This window comes from Hyla sarda, chromosome 13, assembly GCF_029499605.1.
Source record: "Hyla sarda isolate aHylSar1 chromosome 13, aHylSar1.hap1, whole genome shotgun sequence".
NCBI lineage: Eukaryota > Metazoa > Chordata > Amphibia > Anura > Hylidae > Hyla > Hyla sarda.
Genome location: NC_079201.1, coordinates 18,352,883 through 18,377,810, shown reverse-complemented (window position 1 = coordinate 18,377,810; position 24,928 = coordinate 18,352,883). Strand labels below are relative to the sequence as shown.

Below are 24,928 nucleotides of genomic sequence, written 5' to 3'. Positions count from 1 at the left end.
TCATAACAGTGTGCAGACACATATATACCCCCATAACAGTATTCTAAACACACACACACACACACATATATGTACCTCATAACAGTGTTCAGACACATATATACCTCATAACAGTGTACAGATGTGTATATATACCTCATAACAGTGTACAGACAAATATATACCTCATAACAGTGTACAGACAAATATATACCTCATAACAGTGTTCAGATGTATATATACCTCATAACAGTGTACAGACAAATATATACCTCATAACAGTGTACAGACACATATATACCTCATAACAGTGTTCAGATGTATATATACCTCATAACAGTGTACAGATGTGTATATATACCTCATAAAAGTGTACAGACCCATATATACCTCATAACAGTGTGCAGACAAATATATACCTCATAACAGTGTGCAGACAAATATATACCTCATAACAGTGTACAGACAAATATATACCTCATAACAGTGTACAGACAAATATATACCTCATAACAGTGTACAGACAAATATATACCTCATAACAGTGTACAGACAAATATATACCTCATAACAGTGTACAGATGTGTATATATACCTCATAACAGTGTTCAGACACATATACCTCATAACAGTGTTCAGACGTATATATACCTCATAACAGTGTACAGACAAATATATACCTCATAACAGTGTTCAGATGTATATATACCTCATAACAGTGTACAGATGTGTATATATACCTCATAAAAGTGTACAGACACATATATACCTCATAACAGTGTGCAGACAAATATATACCTCATAACAGTGTGCAGACAAATATATACCTCATAACAGTGTACAGACAAATATATACCTCATAACAGTGTACAGACAAATATATACCTCATAACAGTGTACAGACAAATATATACCTCATAACAGTGTGCAGATGTATATATACCTCATAACAGTGTACAGATGTGTATATATACCTCATAACAGTGTTCAGACACATATATACCTCATAACAGTGTTCAGACGTATATATACCTCATAACAGTGTTCAGACGTATATATACCTCATAACAGTGTGCAGACACATATATACCCCCATAACAGTATTCTAAACACACACACACACACACACACATATATATACCTCATAACAGTGTTCAGACACATATATACCTCATAACAGTGTACAGATGTGTATATATACCTCATAACAGTGTACAGACAAATATATACCTCATAACAGTGTACAGACAAATATATACCTCTTAACAGTGTACAGACAAATATATACCTCATAACAGTGTACAGATGTGTATATATACCTCATAACAGTGTTCAGACACATATATACCTCATAACAGTGTTCAGACGTATATATACCTCATAACAGTGTACAGACAAATATATACCTCATAACAGTGTACAGACACATATATACCTCATAACAGTGTTCAGATGTATATATACCTCATAACAGTGTACAGATGTATATATACCTCATAACAGTGTACAGATGTGTATATATACCTCATAAAAGTGTACAGACACATATATACCTCATAACAGTGTGCAGACAAATATATACCTCATAACAGTGTGCAGACAAATATATACCTCATAACAGTGTACAGACAAATATATACCTCATAACAGTGTACAGACAAATATATACCTCATAACAGTGTACAGACAAATATATACCTCATAACAGTGTGCAGATGTATATATACCTCATAACAGTGTACAGATGTGTATATATACCTCATAACAGTGTACAGACGTATATATACCTCATAACAGTGTACAGATGTGTATATATACCTCATAACAGTGTACAGACGTATATATACCTCATAACAGTGTGCAGACACATATATACCCCCATAACAGTATTCTAAACACACACACACACATATATATACCTCATAACAGTGTTCAGACACATATATACCTCATAACAGTGTTCAGACGTATATATACCTCATAACAGTGTGCAGACACATATATACCCCCATAACAGTATTCTAAACACACACACACACACATATATATACCTCATAACAGTGTTCAGACACATATATACCTCATAACAGTGTACAGATGTGTATATATACCTCATAACAGTGTACAGACAAATATATACCTCATAACAGTGTACAGACAAATATATACCTCATAACAGTGTACAGACACATATATACCTCATAACAGTGTTCAGATGTATATATACCTCATAACAGTGTACAGATGTGTATATATACCTCATAAAAGTGTACAGACACATATATACCTCATAACAGTGTGCAGACAAATATATACCTCATAACAGTGTACAGATGTATATATACCTCATAACAGTGTTCAGACGAAAATATACCTCATAACAGTGTACAGACAAATATATACCTCATAACAGTGTTCAGACGTATATATACCTCATAACTGTGTACAGATGTGTATATACCTCATAACAGTGTACAGACGTATATATACCTCATAACAGTGTACAGATGTGTATATACCTCATAACAGTGTACAGACGTATATATACCTCATAACAGTGTGCAGACGTATATATACCTCATAACAGTGTACAGATGTATATATACCTCATAACAGTGTACAGACACATATATACCTCATAACAGTGTGCAGATGTATATATACCTCATAACAGTGTTCAGACGTATATATACCTCATAACAGTGTACAGATGTGTATATATACCTCATAACAGTGTTCAGACACATATATACCTCATAACAGTGTACAGATGTGTATATATACCTCATAACAGTGTACAGACAAATATATATCTCATAACAGTGTGCAGACACATATATATACCTCATAACAGTGTACGGACACATATATACCTCATAACAGTATTCTAAACACACACACACACATATATATACACCTCATAACAGTGTTCAGACGTAAATATACCTCATAACAGTGTTCAGATGTGTATATATACCTCATAACAGTGTACAGACACATATATACCTCATAACAGTGTTCAGACACATATATACCCCATAACAGTATTCTAAACACACACACACATATATACCTCATAACAGTGTTCAGACGTGTATATATACCTCATAACAGTGTACCAGACACATATATACCTCATAACAGTGTACAGATGTGTATATATACCTCATAACAGTGTACAGACAAATATATACCTCATAACAGTGTTCAGATGTGTATATATACCTCATAACAGTGTACCAGACACATATATACCTCATAACAGTGTACAGACAAATATATACCTCATAACAGTGTACAGATGTGTATATATACCTCATAACAGTGTACAGACACATATATACCTCATAACAGTGTTCAGACACATATATACCTCATAACAGTGTACAGATGTGTATATATACCTCATAACAGTGTACAGACAAATATATACCTCATAACAGTGTACAGACAAATATATACCTCATAACAGTGTTCAGATGTATATATACCTCATAACAGTGTACAGACACATATATACCTCATAACAGTGTTCAGATGTATATATACCTCATAACAGTGTACAGATGTGTATATATACCTCATAAAAGTGTACAGACACATATATACCTCATAACAGTGTGCAGACAAATATATACCTCATAACAGTGTGCAGACAAATATATACCTCATAACAGTGTACAGACAAATATATACCTCATAACAGTGTACAGACAAATATATACCTCATAACAGTGTACAGACAAATATATACCTCATAACAGTGTACAGACAAATATATACCTCATAACAGTGTACAGATGTGTATATATACCTCATAACAGTGTTCAGACACATATATACCTCATAACAGTGTTCAGACGTATATATACCTCATAACAGTGTACAGACAAATATATACCTCATAACAGTGTACAGACACATATATACCTCATAACAGTGTTCAGATGTATATATACCTCATAACAGTGTACAGATGTGTATATATACCTCATAAAAGTGTACAGACACATATATACCTCATAACAGTGTGCAGACAAATATATACCTCATAACAGTGTACAGACAAATATATACCTCATAACAGTGTACAGACAAATATATACCTCATAACAGTGTACAGACAAATATATACCTCATAACAGTGTGCAGATGTATATATACCTCATAACAGTGTACAGATGTGTATATATACCTCATAACAGTGTTCAGACACATATATACCTCATAACAGTGTTCAGACGTATATATACCTCATAACAGTGTGCAGACACATATATACCCCCATAACAGTATTCTAAACACACACACACACACATATATATACCTCATAACAGTGTTCAGACACATATATACCTCATAACAGTGTACAGATGTGTATATATACCTCATAACAGTGTACAGACAAATATATACCTCATAACAGTGTACAGACAAATATATACCTCTTAACAGTGTACAGACAAATATATACCTCATAACAGTGTACAGATGTGTATATATACCTCATAACAGTGTTCAGACACATATATACCTCATAACAGTGTTCAGACGTATATATACCTCATAACAGTGTACAGACAAATATATACCTCATAACAGTGTACAGACACATATATACCTCATAACAGTGTTCAGATGTATATATACCTCATAACAGTGTACAGATGTGTATATATACCTCATAAAAGTGTACAGACACATATATACCTCATAACAGTGTACAGATGTGTATATATACCTCATAACAGTGTGCAGACAAATATATACCTCATAACAGTGTGCAGACAAATATATACCTCATAACAGTGTACAGACAAATATATACCTCATAACAGTGTGCAGATGTATATATACCTCATAACAGTGTACAGATGTGTTTATATACCTCATAACAGTGTACAGACGTATATATACCTCATAACAGTGTACAGATGTGTATATATACCTCATAACAGTGTACAGAAGTATATATACCTCATAACAGTGTACAGACAAATATATACCTCATAACAGTGTGCAGACAAATATATACCCCCATAACAGTATTCTAAACACACACACACACACACACATATATATACCTCATAACAGTGTTCAGACACATATATACCTCATAACAGTGTTCAGACGTATATATACCTCATAACAGTGTGCAGACACATATATACCCCCATAACAGTATTCTAAACACACACACACACACACACACATATATATACCTCATAACAGTGTTCAGACACATATATACCTCATAACAGTGTACAGATGTGTATATATACCTCATAACAGTGTACAGACAAATATATACCTCATAACAGTGTACAGACAAATATATACCTCATAACAGTGTACAGACACATATATACCTCATAACAGTGTACAGATGTGTATATATACCTCATAAAAGTGTACAGACACATATATACCTCATAACAGTGTGCAGACAAATATGTACCTCATAACAGTGTACAGATGTGTATATATACCTCATAACAGTGTTCAGACGAAAATATACCTCATAACAGTGTACAGACAAATATATACCTCATAACAGTGTTCAGACGTATATATACCTCATAACAGTGTACAGATGTGTATATACCTCATAACAGTGTACAGACGTATATATACCTCATAACAGTGTACAGATGTGTATATACCTCATAACAGTGTACAGACGTATATATACCTCATAACAGTGTGCAGACGTATATATACCTCATAACAGTGTACAGATGTATATATACCTCATAACAGTGTACAGACACATATATACCTCATAACAGTGTACAGATGTGTATATATACCTCATAACAGTGTACAGACAAATATATACCTCATAACAGTGTACAGACAAATATATACCTCATAACAGTGTACAGACACATAAATACTTCATAACAGTGTTCAGATGTATATATACCTCATAACAGTGTACAGATGTGTATATATACCTCATAAAAGTGTACAGACACATATATACCTCATAACAGTGTGCAGACAAATATATACCTCATAACAGTGTACAGATGTATATATACCTCATAACAGTGTTCAGACGAAAATATACCTCATAACAGTGTACAGACAAATATATACCTCATAACAGTGTTCAGACGTATATATACCTCATAACAGTGTACAGATGTGTATATACCTCATAACAGTGTACAGACGTATATATACCTCATAACAGTGTACAGATGTGTATATACCTCATAACAGTGTACAGACGTATATATACCTCATAACAGTGTACAGACAAATATATACCTCATAACAGTGTACAGACAAATATATACCTCATAACAGTGTACAGACGTATATATACCTCATAACAGTGTACAGACACATATATACCCCATAACAGTGTACAGACGTATATATACCACATAACAGTGTACAGACACACATATATACCACATAACAGTGTGCAGACACATATATACCCCATAACAGTGTACAGACACATATATACCCCATAACAGTGTGCAGACACATATATACCTCATAACAGTGTACAGACACACATATATACCACATAACAGTGTGCAGACACATATATACCCCATAACAGTGTACAGACACATATATACCACATAACAGTGTACAGATGTGTATATATACCTCATAAAAGTGTACAGACACATATATACCTCATAACAGTGTGCAGACACATATATACCTCATAACAGTGTACAGACAAATATATACCTCATAACAGTGTACAGACAAATATATACCTCATAACAGTGTACAGACAAATATATACCTCATAACAGTGTGCAGACACATATATACCACATAACTGTGCAGACACATATATACCACATAACTGTGCAGACACATATATACCACATAACAGTGTGCAGACACATATATACCACATAACTGTGCAGACACATATATACCACATAACAGTGTACAGATGTGTATATATACCTCATAAAAGTGTACAGACACATATATACCTCATAACAGTGTGCAGACACATATATACCTCATAACAGTGTACAGATGTATATATACCTCATAACAGTGTGCAGACACATATATACCTCATAACAGTGTACAGACATATATATACCTCATAACAGTGTGCAGACACATATATACCCCATAATAGTGTGCAGACACATATATACCCCATAACAGTGTGCAGACACATATATACCCCATAACAGTATGCAGACACATATATACCTCATAACAGTGTGCAGAAACATATATACCTCATAACAGTGTACCAGACACATATATACCCCATAACAGTGTACAGTCACATATATACCCCATAACAGTGTGCAGACGTATATATACCCCATAACAGTGTGCAGACACATATATACCCCATAACAGTGTACCAGACACATATATACCCCATAACAGTGTGCCGGATACATATATACCCCATAACAGTGTACCAGACACATATATACCCCATAACAGTGTGCCGGATACATTATATACCCCATAACAGTGTACCAGACACATATATACCCCATAACAGTATACCAGACACATATATACCCCATAACAGTGTACCAGACACATATATACCCCATAACAGTATACCAGACACATATATACCCCATAACAGTGTACCAGACACATATATACCCCATAACAGTGTCTCCAGACTGGCACCACTGTCATTCGAGGCACGGAGCGAACTCCGCTCCGTGCCGAATAACTGGCGATGCAGGCCGCGATGCCTCCTCCATTCAAGTCTATGCTCTATACTAGCCGTCACGCCCCCTTCATAGACATGAATGGAGGGGGTGTGACCTCCTCTTAGCCAATCACAGCAGCTTACACACTGCCAGCTCTCTGTGTTCGGAGATCCTCACACAGGGAGCGCACACAGGCTTATAAAGCCTCCCCCTCACTTCCTGTATTCCGACTGAGACGCTGATGTTGCTAATGTCGGAAAGACCATAGTAACCGGTGGGGGACATTTTATGAGGACCTCTAGTGGCCACTTTTATAGGAGCAGTTTTCTAAGGGAAACTGGAAAAACATAATGAAATAGTATTAAAGGGGTACTCCACTGGAAAACATTTATTTTTTAAATCAACTGGTGCCAGAAAATTAAACAGATTTGTAAATTACTTCTATTAAATAATCTTAATCCTTCCAGTTCTTATCAGCTGCTATATACTACAGAGGAAGTTCTTTTCTTTTAAATTTCTGTCTGACCACAGTGCTCTCTGCTGACACCTCTGTCCATGTCAGGAACTGTCCAGAGTAGGAGCAAATCCCCATAACAAACCTATCCTGCTCTGGACAGTTCCTGACATGGACAGAGGTGTCAGCAGAGAGCACTGTGGTCAGACAGAAAGGAAATTCAAAAAGAAAATAACTTCCTGTGGACTATATAGCAGCTGATAAGTACTGGAAGGATTAAGATTTTTAAATTGAAGTAATTTACAAATCTGTTTAACTTTCTGGCACCAGTTGATTTTTTTAAATATAGTTTTGGTGATAGTGGCCATTTAAGGGGTTAAAAGACATCCTTTTACAGAAGTCTTAAGTAACATGGCCAACATGACAAGACTTGCAAGTAAGAAAAGACATCAATAAGCGAAGATCAAGTAGATATTATTGCAGCTTCTCGTGTTTGAAGATAAATGAGCTGAAGCTGATTTATGAGGCAGATATTGTAGGGTGATGTCCCCAGAGATGACGGCTACGGCCGATCTCACACCCACAAAGATATACTCGTATGACATACTAAACACATGACTGTAGTGAGTGATACACACGCCTGTGGGGTCCTTGTGTACACAATAGGCATTATACATAATCAGACTTTTATTTATCTGTCCGTGAGAAAGTGATATCACAAGTCGTGTAAGGAGTAAAGTCTGTCCCTGCGAAAACACTATATATATATATATATATATATATTTATATATATATATATAGTTATCTACAGCTAACCAGGGTGCCTCTAGTTGTTGCAAAACTACAACTCCCAGAATGCTGGGAGTTGTAGTTTAGTTTGCAACAGTTGCTGCAGTCCCCATACATTTCCTCTCTATCAGAATCTGTGGCAGTGTTTCCCAACCAGGGTGCCTACAGCTGTTGCTAAACTACAACTCCCAGCTTTACGGCTGTCCGGGCATGCTGGGAGTTGTAGTTTTGCAACAGTTGTCGCAGTCCCCATGCATTATAGGCCTTTCTATCAGAATCTATGGCAGTGTTTCTCAACCAGGGTGCCTCCAGCGGTTGCTAAACTACAACTCCCAGCATGTCTGGATAGCTTTCAGCTATCCGGCATTCTGGGTGTTGTAGTTTTGCAACAGATACAGCAGTCCTCCCCATACATTTTAGACTTTTCTATCAGAATCTATGGCAGTGTTTCCCATCCAGTGTTCCTCCAGCTGTTGCAAAACTACAACTCCCAGCATGCCTGGATAGCTTTTGGCTGTCATGTTGAGATATTTAGTTTTACAACAGTTGCTGCAGTCCCTGTACATTTCAGACCTCTCTATCAGACTCTATGGCATTGTTTCCCAACCAGGGTGCCTCCAGCTGTTGCTAAACTACAACTCCCATCATGCCTGGATAGCTTTCAGCTGTCCGGACATGCTGGGAAATGTAGTTATGCAACAGTTGCTGCAGTCCCCGTACATTTCAGACCTCTCTATCAGAATCTATGACAGTGTTTCCCAACCAATTTGCCTCCAGCTGTTGCAAAACTATAACTCCCAGCATGCACGGACAGCCTATGGCTGTCCGGGCATGATGGGAGTTGTAGTTTTGCAACAGTTGCTGCAGTCCCCGTACATTTCAGACCTCTCTATCAGAATCTATGACAGTGTTTTCCAACCAGGGTGCCTCCAGCTGTTGCTAAACTACAACTCCCACCATACCCTGACGACAGCCATGCTGGAAGTTGTAGTTTTGCAACAGCTGGAGGCACACTGGTTGGAAAACACGGGGTTTGACCAACTATAACATTTGTCACCTGCCAAAAATATGGGTAATAAGCGACCAATTGCGGGGGGTCTGAACCCCCCAAAAAATAGAGCAGTCTGCAACATACAAGAGTTTTATTCTACTCTTTCATTAAAGATTTTTATTTTGCTTATATAGTGCAGCACAGGCTATTATAAGAGAATATCATAGAGGTTCTTGTGTATGCCTTGCGCTTACCTGTTTTAGCTGATGTGGCAGTAATGTGGTTTTCAGCCATACTAATTCCTATTTCAGAACAGAACTGATTTTCTCATCCTGCCTACATTTCCCATGAATCCTCTGACTTTGAGAGAGAGGGGGAGACCGACCTACTCACCTGACTAGAATCCAGCAACTAGAAGCCTAAACTGCTGAGACTTCAAAGTGGGTTGAGGTGAGTTCACATTATGTGCAGTTTTGATGCATTTTCTTATTTAAAGTGTTACAATTGAGGTGTTTTTAGTCTTCAGGCAGTGTTGCAAACTATATTTTTGAAATTTTTTTTAATTGTGTTTCAGCCATGTTTTTTCTTTTGAGCAATGCTGTAAATAGCACCATTTTTGCAGCAATTTAGAAAAATTGGGGCAAAAAACGAAAAGCCTGACTATATGGTTCGGGAGATGTGAGCAGAGGCCTATGTGGCAGTGAGACAGGGTTAACTTTATGTTGTTGTATATGGGCATATGTGCAATAGTCATCATAGGACATTGATATTCTTGCCGCCTTTTTTGTACCTTTCTGGTTTCTTTTCTTATTAGATCTCTCCAAAAAGTAATTGTATGTATTTTAGAGATATATAAAAAAGATTATATTTTTGATGGTATTTTTGTGGTGTTCAACTGAAAAGATACAGCAAAAATGTCTGCACACCACCACATAGAGGCAGCAGCAGTATAGGTGTATAACTACTATATATCCTGATCCCCTAGAGATAGCAGCAGTATACAGATAGAGCTGGAGAGGAGGTGTATAACTACTATATATCCTTATCCCCCTAGAGATAGCAGCATTATACAGATAAATAGAGCTGGAGGAGAGGTGTATAACTACTATATATCCTGATCTCATAGAGATAGCAGCAGTATACAGATAGAGCTGGAGGGGAGGTGTATAACTACTATATATCCTGATCCCCTAGAGATATTAGCAGTATACAGAAAGAGCTGGTAGGGGAGGTGTTTAACTACTATATATCCCAATCCCTTAGAGATATTAGCAGTATACAGATAGAGCTGGAGAGGTGTTTAACTACTATATATCCTGATCCTATAGAGATAGCAGCAGCAGTATACAGATAGAGCCAGAGGGGAGGTGAAAACCTACTTTATATTCTGATCCCATAGAGATAGCTGCAGTATACAGATAGAGCTGAAGGGGAGGTGTATAACTACTATATATCCTGATCCCCTAGAGATAGAAGCAGTATACAGATAGAGCTGGAGGGGAGGTGTATAACTACTATATATATCCTGATTCCCTAGAGATATTAGCAGTATACAGATAGAGCTGGAGAGGAGGTGTTTAACTAATATATATCCTGATCCTATAGAGAGAGCAGCAGCAGTATACAGATACAGCTGGGAGGGGAGGTGTATAACTACTATATATCCTGATCCCATAGAGATAACAGCAGCAGTATACAGATAGAGCTGGAGGAGATGTGTATAACTGCTTTATATCCTGATCCCATAGAAAAAGCAGTAAACAGATAGAGAGGGGAAGGGTCTGGGAGCTAATACAAGAGGATCTGATAGGTGTTAATGTAATTCACAGGAAGTTGCATTATGAAGAAAACCCCTAAACACATGGCCCATGTGAATATCACAGAGGAGATCCCCCCCTGTGAGACATTGACAAGCAGCAGCTCCATATATATCATAGACACCGTAATCCCTGCAATGGATGTGACGTCCTCTGTCAGCTGTTGGGAGTCAGAGGCAATGAGCGATGCTGACTCTAATATGAAAGAAGTCAAGCAATCCCCTACAAGAGGTGTCCTCCATGGGCCTCTCCACTTTATTAGAAAGGTAACAAGATTATACAAGACTGAGACCCCTGTGATCAGCTGTAATCTCTGTACCAATATGGTGTGTCATTGTTCCCGTGATATCTAAGCTGAGCCTCTCCAGCATCATAAGCGCGTGGTGGATGCGATAATGTATCCTTATAATGGGGACAGGAGGTTATTCCAAATGGAGCCAACTGAGAATGCAGCGGCCCGCCTGTCGGTGGGTGCACGATTTTACCAAATAATCATGACGAAATTTAGCAGCCATTGGCCACCACATGTGACCTTATCATTAAAGAGGTTCCCCCATCTTGCAAAGTTATGTCTTAGCCCCAGGATAGGGGATATCTATGATTGTGGGGACACTGCTGGCTTGGGTCCCTTGTGGATCTAACTCTCCTATTAGAATGGAGTGGCGGGTTACCTGAGCATACGCATCGCCACTCTATTTATTCTGAATGGGAGCTGTGAAGACAGCTGAGCGCTGTACTTGGCCATCTTCAGCAACTCCATAGAGAATAAATGGTTAGCGCGAGTCCCGATTCTCTGACCCAAGATCAGATAGTTATCCCCTATCCTGGACAGTCCCATAGACTTACATTATGAGCCATAATGCGCTAAGCAGTCACTTTCCCTGGGTCGTCATCTGACTGATAAAAACTGTTGCTATATCTCTATGACATACAGCTTTTTTTTAATGGCAATGCCTAGTTAGGAGCCTTTTCCCGGGCCACAATTTCCCACATGATCGTTTGTATTAACATTCATTCCGAATCATGGCCTTGTGTAAACGACAGTAAACTGTTCTTCATCTTCTGGTGTGAACAGGGGACATGTTGCCGACCTTAATGTAAAGGGTGGTATGAGGGCCCGACGTCCACAGGTGGGGGTTGTGCTTACAGCCCAACACCGTGCAGGACGTTTGGCATTTGCCAGAGAACACCAAGATTGGCAAATTCGCCACTGGCGCCCTGTGCTCTTCACAGATGAAAGATTCACACTGAGCACATGTGACAGAGTCTGGAGACGCCGTGGAGAACGTTCTGCTGCCTGCAACATTCTCTAGCATGACCGGTGTGACGGTGGGTCAGTAATGGTGTGGGGTGGCATTTTTTTTGGGCCGCACAGCCCTCCATGTGCTTGCCAGAGGTAGTCTGACTGCCATTAGGTACCGAGATGAGATCCTCAGACCCCTTGTGAGACCATATGCTGGTGCGGTTGGCCCTGGGTTCCTCCTAATACAAGACAATGCTAGACCTCATGTGGCTGGAGTGTGTCAGCAGTTCCTACAAGAGGAAGGCATTGAGGCTATGGACTGGCCTGTCCGTTCCCCAGACCTGAATCCGATTGAGCACATCTGGGACATCATGTCTCCTCCATCCACCACAGACTGTCCAGGAGTTGGCGGATGCTTTAGTCCAGGTCTGGGATGACATCCCTCAGGAGACCATCCTCCACCTCATCAGGAGCATGCCCAGGCGTTGTAGGGAGGTCATACGGGCACGTGGAGGCCACACACACTACTGAGCCTCATTGTGACTTGTATTAAGGACATTACATAAAGTTGGATCAGCCTGTAGTGGGGTTTTCCCCTGTGATTTTGAGTGTGACTCCATATCCAGACCTCCATGGGTTCATACATTTGATTTCCATTGATAATTTTTGTGTGATTTTGTTGTCACATTCAACTATGTAAAGAGGAAAGTATTTCATACGATTAGTTAATTCATTCCGATCTAGGACGTGTTATCTTAGTGTTCCCTTTATTTTTTTGAGCAGTGTACATTTTTATTTGTATAAAAAATTAGATTTTTTTTTTTTTATATTGGTAGGAGCTGGAGACATTTTTCCTTCCTTCTTGCATCCTATTCCGGGAGTTAGCGTAAGACTTCTAGTCCGTCTGGGCTTCCATCTGCTGTTATACATTCCCAGAGAGATACCTCCGGTGAGCTGACTCCTGCTCTTGCATACCAGAAATGACAAGGTATGCTTACTTAATGTCTAGGGCAGTTGTGATTCACAGTAGTAAATGTGGACTTTATTGCACTACGGTCCGGGATGTCCAGCAAGGTAGATGTGGAAGAGGCTGCGACCTGTTCACTCGTGATTCTACCGTAATGACAGGGTTGCCTGAAAGAGCAGTCATAAAGGTCAGGAAAAATTGGGCATTTAAAGGGTTACTCCGGTAGAAAAAAAAATTCATATCAACTGGCATCAGAAAGTTAAACAGACTTGTAGATTGCTTCTATTTAAAAATCTTAATCCTTCCAGTACTTATCAGCTGCTGTATACTACAGAGGAAGTATTATAGTTCTTTTCTGTCTGACCACAGTCCTCTCTGCTGACCCTTCTGTCCATGTCAGGAACTGTCCAGAGTAGAAGTAAATCCCCCACAGCAAACCTTTCCTATGCCAGACAGTTCCTGACATAGACAGAGGTGTCTGCAGAGAGCACTGTGGTCAGACTGAAAAGAGCTATACAACTTCCTGCAGCTGATAAGTAATGGAAGGATTACGTTTTTTTTAATAAAAGTTATTTACAAATCTGTTTAACTTCCTGGTGCCAGTTGATTTATAAAAAAAAAAAAAAAAAGTTTTCCACCAGAGTTCCCCTTTAAGTGTTTGGGTGTGTTAGTGTTTCCCCAACCAGAGTGCCTCCAGCTGTTGCAGGACTACAACTCCCAGCTTGCCCGGACAGCCTTTGGCTGTTCGGGCATGCTGGGATTTGTAGTCTTGCAACAGCTGGAGCCACACTAGTTGGGAAACATCTAAACTCTTGGTTTCTTTTACTTGTTCTACCATTTAAATCGATATTTCATGCCCATTCTACACACGACAGATGACACAAAAAAACTGTTTTATTTCCATCTTTTACGAAAACTATTTAGTTACAGCAACGCACATTAGTGCTTCAAGTACCATCACCAAAGTGCATGCATAATGTTACATACTCGTATATTTCCACCCTTTCATACGTAAAAACTGAACACCAACCTGCACCACTCCTCCCCCCATTACCATAGTTATAAAATACATAGCCAAATAAAGCTCAATACAAAGTACAAAGGAAAGACTTAAAGGGGAAAAAAAAAAAGTGCATGACAAACATGACGGTCGCTGTAAACTTTGTTATTCAACAGGTTTTATATCTGCACACGAAATTATCACCCACAAAAAAAAAAAAATTCTGTCTAGTGTCGCTGCTTGGCTGGAAGTACCGTAAAAAAAAAAAAATTGGCATCTTCTAAAAATAAGGTTAATAGACTATTTTGGGCGTGTATAAAATGTTAGTGCAAAAATTTGAGCTTCCAATTCTTTTACTTACTTGTTTGTTTTTTTTTAACATGCCTGTATTTATCATGTAGTAGCTCATATGATCAACTCATACATGCTATTTTTTTTGGGGGGGGGAGGAAAAATGCAGTTTCTTTAGGCCTACAAAATTGGGCAAAATTTATTCTTAGGGCCCATTCACATTTCGGAGATTCTGTGTGCAGCAGACGCCACCATACTCAATCGGCGCTATGACAGCGCAGACATGCACAGTACCTTTTGACAGCAATACAGTCCATGAGGAACTCCGCCAAAAGAATGAACATGATCATTTTTTCGGCAAAGTCCGAAATCCGGAATTTCCTCAGTGGAAATAGCATGGTGCAGCAGAATCCAATGGGAGGCTGCTGCACTGGAATTTCTGAGAAGAATTATTTTCGAAATTTCCGGAGGGTGAATGAAACTGTATATTTTTTTTTTTTTTATAAAGGGAATGTGTCAGCAGAAAATGACCTTAAATGTTTCAATCAAGTTTTTATGTTAAAATGTATTTTTGGTGATATTTTATTTAATGTTCCAAATCTTATAATTCTTATTTCGGCCACTAGGCCTAAAACTAAGAAGAAGCAATCCACAAAATAGATGGGTTGGCACTGTAGGTGGAAGTGGGTGCCAGGGATAAGGATATCCAAGGAAGGTGAAAAGATCCTGACACACCAATTTCTTATGCAAAGTGTTTCTTTATTGAAGCAAAGAATACATAAACGCAGCACGCGTTCCAGCCAGTGACCGTAACGCGTGCTGCATTTATGTATTCTTTGCTTCAATAAAGAAACACCTTGCATAAGAAATTGGTGTTTCGGGATCTTTTCACCTACCTTAAAACTAAGGAGACTTCCTGTTCTGTCTGCGATGATAAGGAGGAGGCTGCTGATGTGTACAGAATTACAGGTGCCATCAGTAGATCGGTAAGGCACCATTCACAATAGCTGAAGCTCAGAGCTCAACCGCTGCAGAATGCAAAGGTCACAGACAATGTCTAGTAAAGTTTCCGATTCATGTGAATGTGACAGGTCCTGTCCATTGTTGACTAGGTCCATGCAGATCAGGAAAGATAGCTGCTCCCATAATAATGGACAAAAAAAAAAAAAAAAAACAACGACCAGTTAGAAATAAAAAAAAGAAATAAAGTAATAATTGTGTGACACATTCCCTTTAAACGTAGACTCTTAGCTTCCCAATTTTACTTTTTTGTATAAGTTATTTTGGACTAGAGACATACGGTTTCCAAGTACAGGTATGCTACCTCCAACCCCCCCCCCCCCCCCCCCTCACAAGACTGTCAATTTAATATATGATCGCTCCCATAGAGCTAGATGGCTCCAACAAAACTTCCTTGGGAAGTATCTGATTCACGTAACACGTCGTCCCCTCTCGGGCTGCTTGTTCAACCTATTGAAAGACTATGGCATTGGATAACTCAGCACTAGAAGCATTCATCTATCACTAGTATTAGCAAAATAGATTCAATAAATACTTTTAAAAAAAAAGGTTATAAAAGCAGGTGGCAGATTTGAGGCATCTTCCATGAAGTGGTAAAAGCAGGTGAAGGAGGAAAACGGCATTCTGGAATTGGTAAGAGTCCAAACCTGTCCCATGTTGTGCCTCAGGACGTTCTGAGTGAATTAGGTTTGATAGTATCTCCTTCTCCAGGAAGCCACGCATCAACCATTAATGGCCAGAGGCAAGAACTGCAGATACCTTTAACACTGCTCCATCTCATTCGCTATTGAAAAAGTACATGTATGTACTCAGTAATGAAAGAAGTTTCCACACACATGGAAAGTTCTTTAGTTATACCACTAGCAGACTTTTTTTGAAGGAACACGTAAGAGAGGCATTAGTGTTACACATTCTGAGTACGAGTACTCTGTTTTAGTATTTTTAAAACTAGTAGCAAAGTCCTAAAGTGCTATACGGACAGCAGATATTTAAGAAGTAGTAAGCACAAGGAACATGAGTCCAGGAGACTATCAGGAAAGTCTCACTAAATCCTCAGACTATTCCATCTTCCACAGTAAAGACATAGGCCTGGTAAGACTTCTCTTAGGCCTCTTAGTAATTGTGATGAAAGCGAGCACCATCACGGAGGTTAAACATACTATTGTGCATGACGCTTCTTTGTAAGCCATAAGCAATGGGTTCACAGGCAAAGAATGTGTTGGCTAAGCGGTTTTTCCTAGAAAGTATGGAAACCATGTGGTCCAGTTTGGACCTTATAGAAGTATAATGAACCTGGCGCTCCTTGGTAAGTTTCTTGAAAGAGTCCCGCATTTGGTATTCTGCAAGATTAAGACCACTGCCTGTGATGTCAGTGGAATGGAGAGAGGTACTGGAGCCAGTGCTGGTGGTGGATGCAGAAGATGATGAGGATGACGAGGAGGTGTAAGAAGACGATGACAACCTTGAGGTAGAAGGCTTGGAAGTGGTTTGGCTACAAGCAGCTGAGGACTCAGGGACACTAGCTGTTTGTGTACTTATAGCCCTTGAGAACACCATAGTTTGGGTAGTAGCCACTCTCGCCAGAACAGCAGTCTGCGTTCCAGCAGTTGAGGTGCAGACGTTTGTTTGAGTAGCTGCATCCATTGCTTTCGCAGTCTTCCAAGCAAGCCATGGCTCAGTCTGAGTGGCTACGCTCTCAGTCTCTTTAAGGCCAGAGATTATGTCACAGTTCCGCATCAAATCATCTTCAAAAGCCCTCACGTTTGTAGACGGACCTTCGTTGCTATCCCACATTGGTTTAGCATCTAAATTCATTCTCTTTGGAGTGCTAGAATTCTTTGCCATCTCTAGACTCAAGAGACTGCTATATAATGGATTTCTTTGGGCTGCAGGATTACATGTCAGCTTGGGAATAGATATTGGTCGGTTTCGGATGCTTGAAATAAGCTTTGAAGGGATCGGTTTGGACTGAGCGTAGAGGATCCTGAACTGGAGGTCAAATTTCTCCACCACTTGTCCACTTAATACAAGCATATTACTGCTGTTGAGCTTCCCATCCAGCCAAGTAAAACTGTAAAGACATGAATTAAGAATGTATAGGTTCACATGCCATTCAGAGTATGTAACATACCACAGTACAACGTAAGGTTGGATAGACTGCTTGAGAGATCAGTCATGGTTTAACCTTTACAACTTGGTATAATACATGGGTCAATAGCGCACCTGTAACTTCCTGTAGCGACCTTCAACCCATCCACGAGCAGAAATGTCTCATGAGCCTTTCCTACAACCTTGGCACCAGACCTGGTGTAATAGTTATTTCCTGTTAAGGTTCGGACCCTCATGAGCTGAGAGGACAAAACAGAAATGGTTATTTTCCAACAGAACCACGACTATATACAAAAGGGGTAGAACAAGCCGCATCCTGTGAATTTACCTGTTCATTTTCTATGGCAACTCCAAGGTTCTGGCACATTGTAAGAAAGTGTGGCAGCTGTGCTTCGTCCAGCAAGATGTAAGCAGGAACCCTACGTTTTCTGCAGACTTCATGAACATCCCGAAAGATGTCATTGTCTGTAAAGGAATCCATGACTATTGCGATCACCTGAGGAGTGAGAGAAGTGACAATTAGGATTAACATAACCAACATAATCAAAAAGATGAAAATTAAACTTTTTATATACACGAAAGAGGATATTTAGCTGATCAGAGGTGCAGATACCGCCCACCACTGACAAGAACAAAAGGTCAATTCTCAAGCCTCAAGGACAGAGAATGGAGTGGTGGTCCAGCATGCACACTACCACGCTATTCACTCAAGGGACAATTAACCTTCATTCTCATGATCGGTGAAATCCCAATGGTCTGATTCCCATTGATTAACTAGTTATCCTCTACCTCTTCAAACCTGATCATCCCCTTGGATAAAAGGTCATTCAGCCAATGAAAATTAGCAAAGCTTGAAAAACACAACCAAAACATTTCCCTCTAGTAGGAACAACTGACATCTATCCCTGAGGTTTCTGTTCTCTGAATGGACACGGCAGGAGTATAGGTTGGACCTATGTGGCTTGTACCTCATGACATCAAGTTTTGATGATTTCTCAAATAAAAGCCACACCACAATCTTCATTGCACAACATCAGGCCCTAGACAGGTCCTACAACCAAAGATTTGACCAAAATCCAGTAGTCTTGTCGCATCAATGATCGGTCATGGGATTCAATGCAACCAAGTTGATACTAAGATGCCATATGGCAAGCTTTATATCTTGCAACCAAATTTGCAGACCTCAACCTAGGTATTGGCAAGTCCATGACTGCTACTGGTGTTCTCCATGTGAAAACCTAATTTACGGACCAGATTTAAGAAAGTCTGCCCTGAACAGGTAATTCTTTGGTTGCAATCTGGAGGATAATTCATTGGTTCTGAAGTTTCCCTGCGGATTAACCCATGAAAAAACTGTACATGAATTGTGCCATGTATGTGAATATACAACAGGCATACTTAGTCCAGACGTGTTCAGATAAAGTATGAGCATTATTTTTGGTCGCCCGAAGACAGACCATAGCTTCCCTTTTGCCAAACAAACATTTATCTTGAAAAATATTCCAGGGGACAGGTGAGCAGAAGGAATGCTTAGTGTGTCACATAGAAGAATGATGCATCACTGCACAATGTTGTGATAGGCGATGGCATCTGCTTTTAGGGTGAACAAGTTGAGACACAAGAGGATTTGAGGTCTAGGAGAAAGTTAGATTCCCAGCTGAATCAGCAGACCCCCAAGGGCTTTACTAACTTCAATGTTATTTAAACCATCAAGTTGATATCAAGCTTACTGGACAGGTATTTCGAGAAGAGCCTACAGCACTACAAGAAGTCGCAGAGAAAGCTTTTAAAGGTAAATTTTTAGCGTGCTGGTGTTATGTCCCTTTAAATAGATGTTCACTAACACTTTCCTCCCCCACTCAACCTAAACATTAAAGGCCCCCTTTCATTGAGAGTCAGATTTTTGAATGTTTAGGTTGAGTGGGGGAGGAAAGTGTTTAGTGAACATCTATTTAAAGGGACATAACACCAGCACGCTAAAAATTTACCTTTAAAAACAGTTGACATGTTGTAGAGACGTGAAAAGTTTTGAACTGTTGGGATCTGAGTGTTAAAACCATAAATGATTGCTAGAACGAGCAGACGGCACTAAGGGTATTCTATCCCGGCTCTCTGCCACGTGACAAGACAAACTTATCATGCAAGTCTATGAAGACGAAGAGAAGCGCTCAGCAGCGTGCTTCTTTCCTCCTTGGTTCTAGTGGTTGGTCATGGTCTCAACACCAAGATCCAGATCGATTAAAACTTTTGACACATCTCAAATGTTTTTTTTTTGTAAAGGAAAACTGTCAGCTTTCTCCATCCGCACTAACTAGCGGTACTGGCTAGTATTGCAGGGGACGCTGATCAGTTTGATGCCTACCATGCCCGGATCCGCCACATTGTTCGGCCCTAATCTTCTATTTTTGGGATATGCTAATTAGGTACTTGAGGATGAAGTATCAATGCGTCGGTAACATTTTTTAGGCCTGTTCCATCTGCCAGTCAAATATTTATCGATGAGTTTTAGTAAGGACGTTACAGTTCTTGACCCGACCAAAAGTCTAATCTCATACATGTACTTTCCAATTCAAGGAAGCATTGGGGTTATATTGTGATCATCCATTAAGTCGGTCTCTGGTGCCCGATCCAGGCTGAGCAGCACTTTCCACTTTCCTTTCAGACGCATGAGGCACCTGCTTAGCCACTCGCTGGCAATAGTGGTGACCTGTCTTTTCCATTGAGTGCCCAGCTGTGACCAGATACTGTGGGATGGATGCAGTGGGGGGGGGGGGGGGGGGGGGGAGAATCAGAGCAAGTTAACCCTACCCACCTAACCCCCACCCTCATCTGAGCATACTCTGTGTTGTTGTTGTCAAACAACCCCTTTAAGCACTTTATTCGCTTAAAGCCACTTATTTGCGCTGTCATAGGACTTTATGACAGGAGTCATAGCAAGCCACCATCAAAGCTATTCCACTAACCCAGTCATCATAAAATAGGTCAAGGCCCAAGTCCTGAAATAATGCAGCAACCTTGTAATTCACTAAATGCCTAGTAAACCAGGCTTAGCCGGGCTTCGGATCACGTGTAGCCTCTTTGTTAAGAAATGTTTTAATTTACCTATTGAGGTTAAACATAGAGATTAATATGGCACCATAGACTTCAACTTGCTGACTGGATTTCTGTCACGTTCCCGCTTAGAGGATAAATGAGAGTTTATGAGACGGACATTACAGATCACCTGCCATAAAGTAATGGGTGGTGAGGATTACGGGCTCGAAAACCCAAGCCAATATTGACACCATTTGAAAGCGGCTGTGTTTGTCTACTGAAGCCAAAGCTAGTTACTAGGCTACTGCTTGATGTGAAGGTTGGGCATTGTAATCCAGCGAAAACAGCATAGGAGGTAACTAACCCGCGTTCACACAGTCTAGACTTCCTAAATTATGTCCTCTGTGAGTGGAGTGGTAATGTGGCCATTGTATACAGGCAGGCTATGAAAGATAAGAGTGATAGGGGCTGAAGATCCTGTGTCTTCCCATCTCATGGACCGTATCTAGGATACAACTATTACAGCAGTCTGTCCCTCCGGGGGGGTTGGTCATAGGATAGAACACACTATAACAATAAGGGCATTGCTTCCCTACAGGTCTACTGTCAGATGACCAGAAAGGAATCATTGCCAAAATCATTCCCACCATCGCAAATATTTAGATCTAGTCATAAGACAGGGTCAGGGTGTTAGCCTTCAGCTTAGGTGCCAAATGGGTCAAACTGCTAGTCCCTTGACCCTCTGCCCCCCAGTGGGATCAGAGACAGCTAGTCCCTTGACCCTCTGCCCCCCAGTGGCCTCAGAGACAGCTAGTCCCTTGACCCTCTGCCCCCCAGTGGGATCAGACACAGCTAGTCCCTTGACCCTCTGCCCCCCCAGTGGGATCAGACACAGCTAGTCCCTTGACCCTCTGACCCCCACCCAATGGGCTCAGACAGCTAGTCCCTTGACCCTCTGCCCCCCACCCAATGGGCTCAGACAGCTAGTCCCTTGACCCTCTGCCCCCCAATGGGCTCAGACAGCTAGTCCCTTGACCCTCTGCCCCCCCACCCAATGGGCTCAGACAGCTAGTCCCTTGACCCTCTGCCCCCCAATGGGCTCAGACAACTAGTCCCTTGACCCTCTGCCCCCCAATGGGCTCAGACAGCTAGTCCCTTGACCCTCTGCCCCCCAATGGGCTCAGACAGCTAGTCCCTTGACCCTCTGCCCCCCCCAATGGGCTCAGACAGCTAGTCCCTTGACCCTCTGCCCCCCCCCAATGGGCTCAGACAGCTAGTCCCTTGACCCTCTGCCCCCCCCAATGGGCTCAGACAGCTAGTCCCTTGACCCTCTACCCCCCCCAATGGGCTCAGACAGCTAGTCCCTTGACCCTCTACCCCCCCCAATGGGCTCAGACAGCTAGTGCCTTGACCCTCTACCCCCCCAATGGGATCAGACAGCTAGTCCCTTGACCCTCTGCCCCCCAATGGGCTCAGACAGCTAGTCCCTTGACCCTCTGCCCCCCAATGGGCTCAGACAGCTAGTCCCTTGACCCTCTGCCCCCCAATGGGCTCAGACAGCTAGTCCCTTGACCCTCTGCCCCCCAATGGGCTCAGACAGCTAGTCCCTTGACCCTCTGCCCCCCAATGGGCTCAGACAGCTAGTCCCTTGACCCTCTGCCCCCCCCCCCCAATGGGCTCAGACAGCTAGTCCCTTGACCCTCTACCCCCCCCCCCAATGGGCTCAGACAGCTAGTCCCTTGACCCTCTACCCCCCCCCCAATGGGCTCAGACAGCTAGTCCCTTGACCCTCTGCCCCCCAATGGTCTCAGACAGCTAGTCCCTTGACCCTCTGCCCCCCAATGGGATCAGACAGCTAGTCCCTTGACCCCCAGGCGCTATGCCCACCTCCCTGCCCCGGTAGGACCCCATGCCCACCTCCCTGCCCCGGTAGGACCCCATGCCCACCTCCCTGCCCCAGTAGGACCCCATGCCCACCTCCCTGCCCCGGTAGGACCCCATGCCCACCTCCCTGCCCCAGTAGGACCCCATGCCCACCTCCCTGCCCCGGTAGGACCCCATGCCCACCTCCCTGCCCCAGTAGGACCCCATGCCCACCTCCCTGCCCCGGTAGGACCCCATGCCCACCTCCCTGCCCCGGTAGGACCCTATACCCACCTCTCTGGCGCCTTTTATCAGGGACCTGGCCGCCTCTTTGCAGCTGTAGATGGTTCCCCCATAGCCGGGCTGGAAATGCACCTCCACCCGTGTGGCTCCCCGGTAGGATCCAGCGCTAAACGCCGGCCACCCGAGCTCCAGCAGCGGCGGCTCCACATCCGAGATCTCCGGGAAATAAGTGACCGAAGAACAATCCACGGAGGCGGACACCGACACCTCGTCCTCCCCGCACTGTACGGCGGCGGCCGAGCTCAGGATCTCCGCCACCTCCGGCTCCGACAGGAACCCGGTCACCTTCTCCCTCTGCAGGAAGGCTCGCAGCGCCTCGGGGCCCCCGGATAGCAGCTCCTCCAGGGCCAGGCGCTGGGCCTCGCTGTACAGGTCCGGGGGTGCGGCGGGCCAGCGGCAACCGAAGGGCAAATCATCCAGACACTGAGAGAGGTTCGCCATGGCCGTCCCTACCGGTAACACCCGGACACTGAGCGGCCCGAGCACCGATCACTATTTATGGGACATTTAAATCCAAACAAGCCCGGGGTGACAGCCGATTGGCTAACTGAGCATGACCCTGACCAATGAGAAGCCTCCAAACAGTCCCGCCTACTACAGGTAACAAAACCACGTCCCGACACGCCCACATCCGCGATGAACGTGTCAGATCGCGTTATAGTGAGCCCGGGGGCACGTGGTGTAATCCAGGAGGATGATGAGAGTGGTAGTCGGTAGTACATCAAGTATTTCTTATGGAGTGTCCGGAAATTTACAGACATGTTCCCATTACGAATAATAGAATTTGCAAGTGACTTTAAATAATCAGATTTTACCCTATATAACAGTAGTCTCCAAACTGTGGACCTCCAGATGTTGCAAAACGGGCATGCTGGGAGTTGTAGTTTTGCAACATCTGGAGGTCCACAGTTTGGAGACTACTGTTATATAGGGTAAAATCTGCATTCTTAAAGCGGTACTCCGGTGGAAAACTTTTTTTTTTTATCAACTGGTGCCAGAAAGTTAATCAGATTTGTAAATTACTTCTATTAAAAAATCTTAATCCTTCCAGTACTTATTGGCGGCTGTATAATACAGAGAAAATTCTTCTCTTTATGGATTTCTTTTCTGTCACTAATACACACTTGTGATGTCACAGTTATCAGACTAATACACACTTGTGATGTCACAGTTATCAGGCTAATACACACTTGTGATGTCACAGTTATCAGGCTAATACACACTTGTGATGTCACAGTTATCAGACTAATACACACTTGTGATGTCACAGTTATCAGGCTAATACACACTTGTGATGTCACAGTTATCAGGCTAATACACACGTGTGATGTCACAGTTATCAGGCTAATACACACTTGTGATGTCACAGTTATCAGGCTAATTCACACTTGTG

At 41.6% G+C, this 24,928-nt stretch overlaps 2 protein-coding genes across 10 annotated transcripts in view; one reads left to right on the top strand and one right to left on the bottom strand.

The window, feature by feature from the left end:
- Positions 1-24,928, top strand: part of ARHGAP40 (Rho GTPase activating protein 40) — a 263,780-nt gene that overhangs the window by 3,811 nt on the left and 235,041 nt on the right. For 4 of the 9 annotated variants that reach the window (XM_056549621.1, XM_056549628.1, XM_056549620.1 and 1 more), the window contains exon 2: positions 10,201-10,339. The gene's annotated coding sequence lies outside the window, so the exon portion shown is untranslated. Of the gene's footprint in view, positions 1-10,200; positions 10,344-13,785; positions 13,938-24,928 lie in introns of those variants that run through there. The other 5 variants (XM_056549624.1, XM_056549626.1, XM_056549623.1 and 2 more) reach the window with 4 other exon arrangements.
- On the bottom strand, positions 16,548-24,085 carry FAM83D (family with sequence similarity 83 member D). The gene is made up of 4 exons (XM_056549633.1): positions 23,527-24,085; positions 18,665-18,832; positions 18,451-18,575; positions 16,548-18,298 (listed from the first exon to the last, which is right to left on the bottom strand). Exons 1-4 carry the CDS (start codon positions 23,974-23,976, stop codon positions 17,341-17,343), a joined length of 1,701 nt encoding a protein of 566 aa, XP_056405608.1. The 5' UTR covers positions 23,977-24,085; the 3' UTR covers positions 16,548-17,340.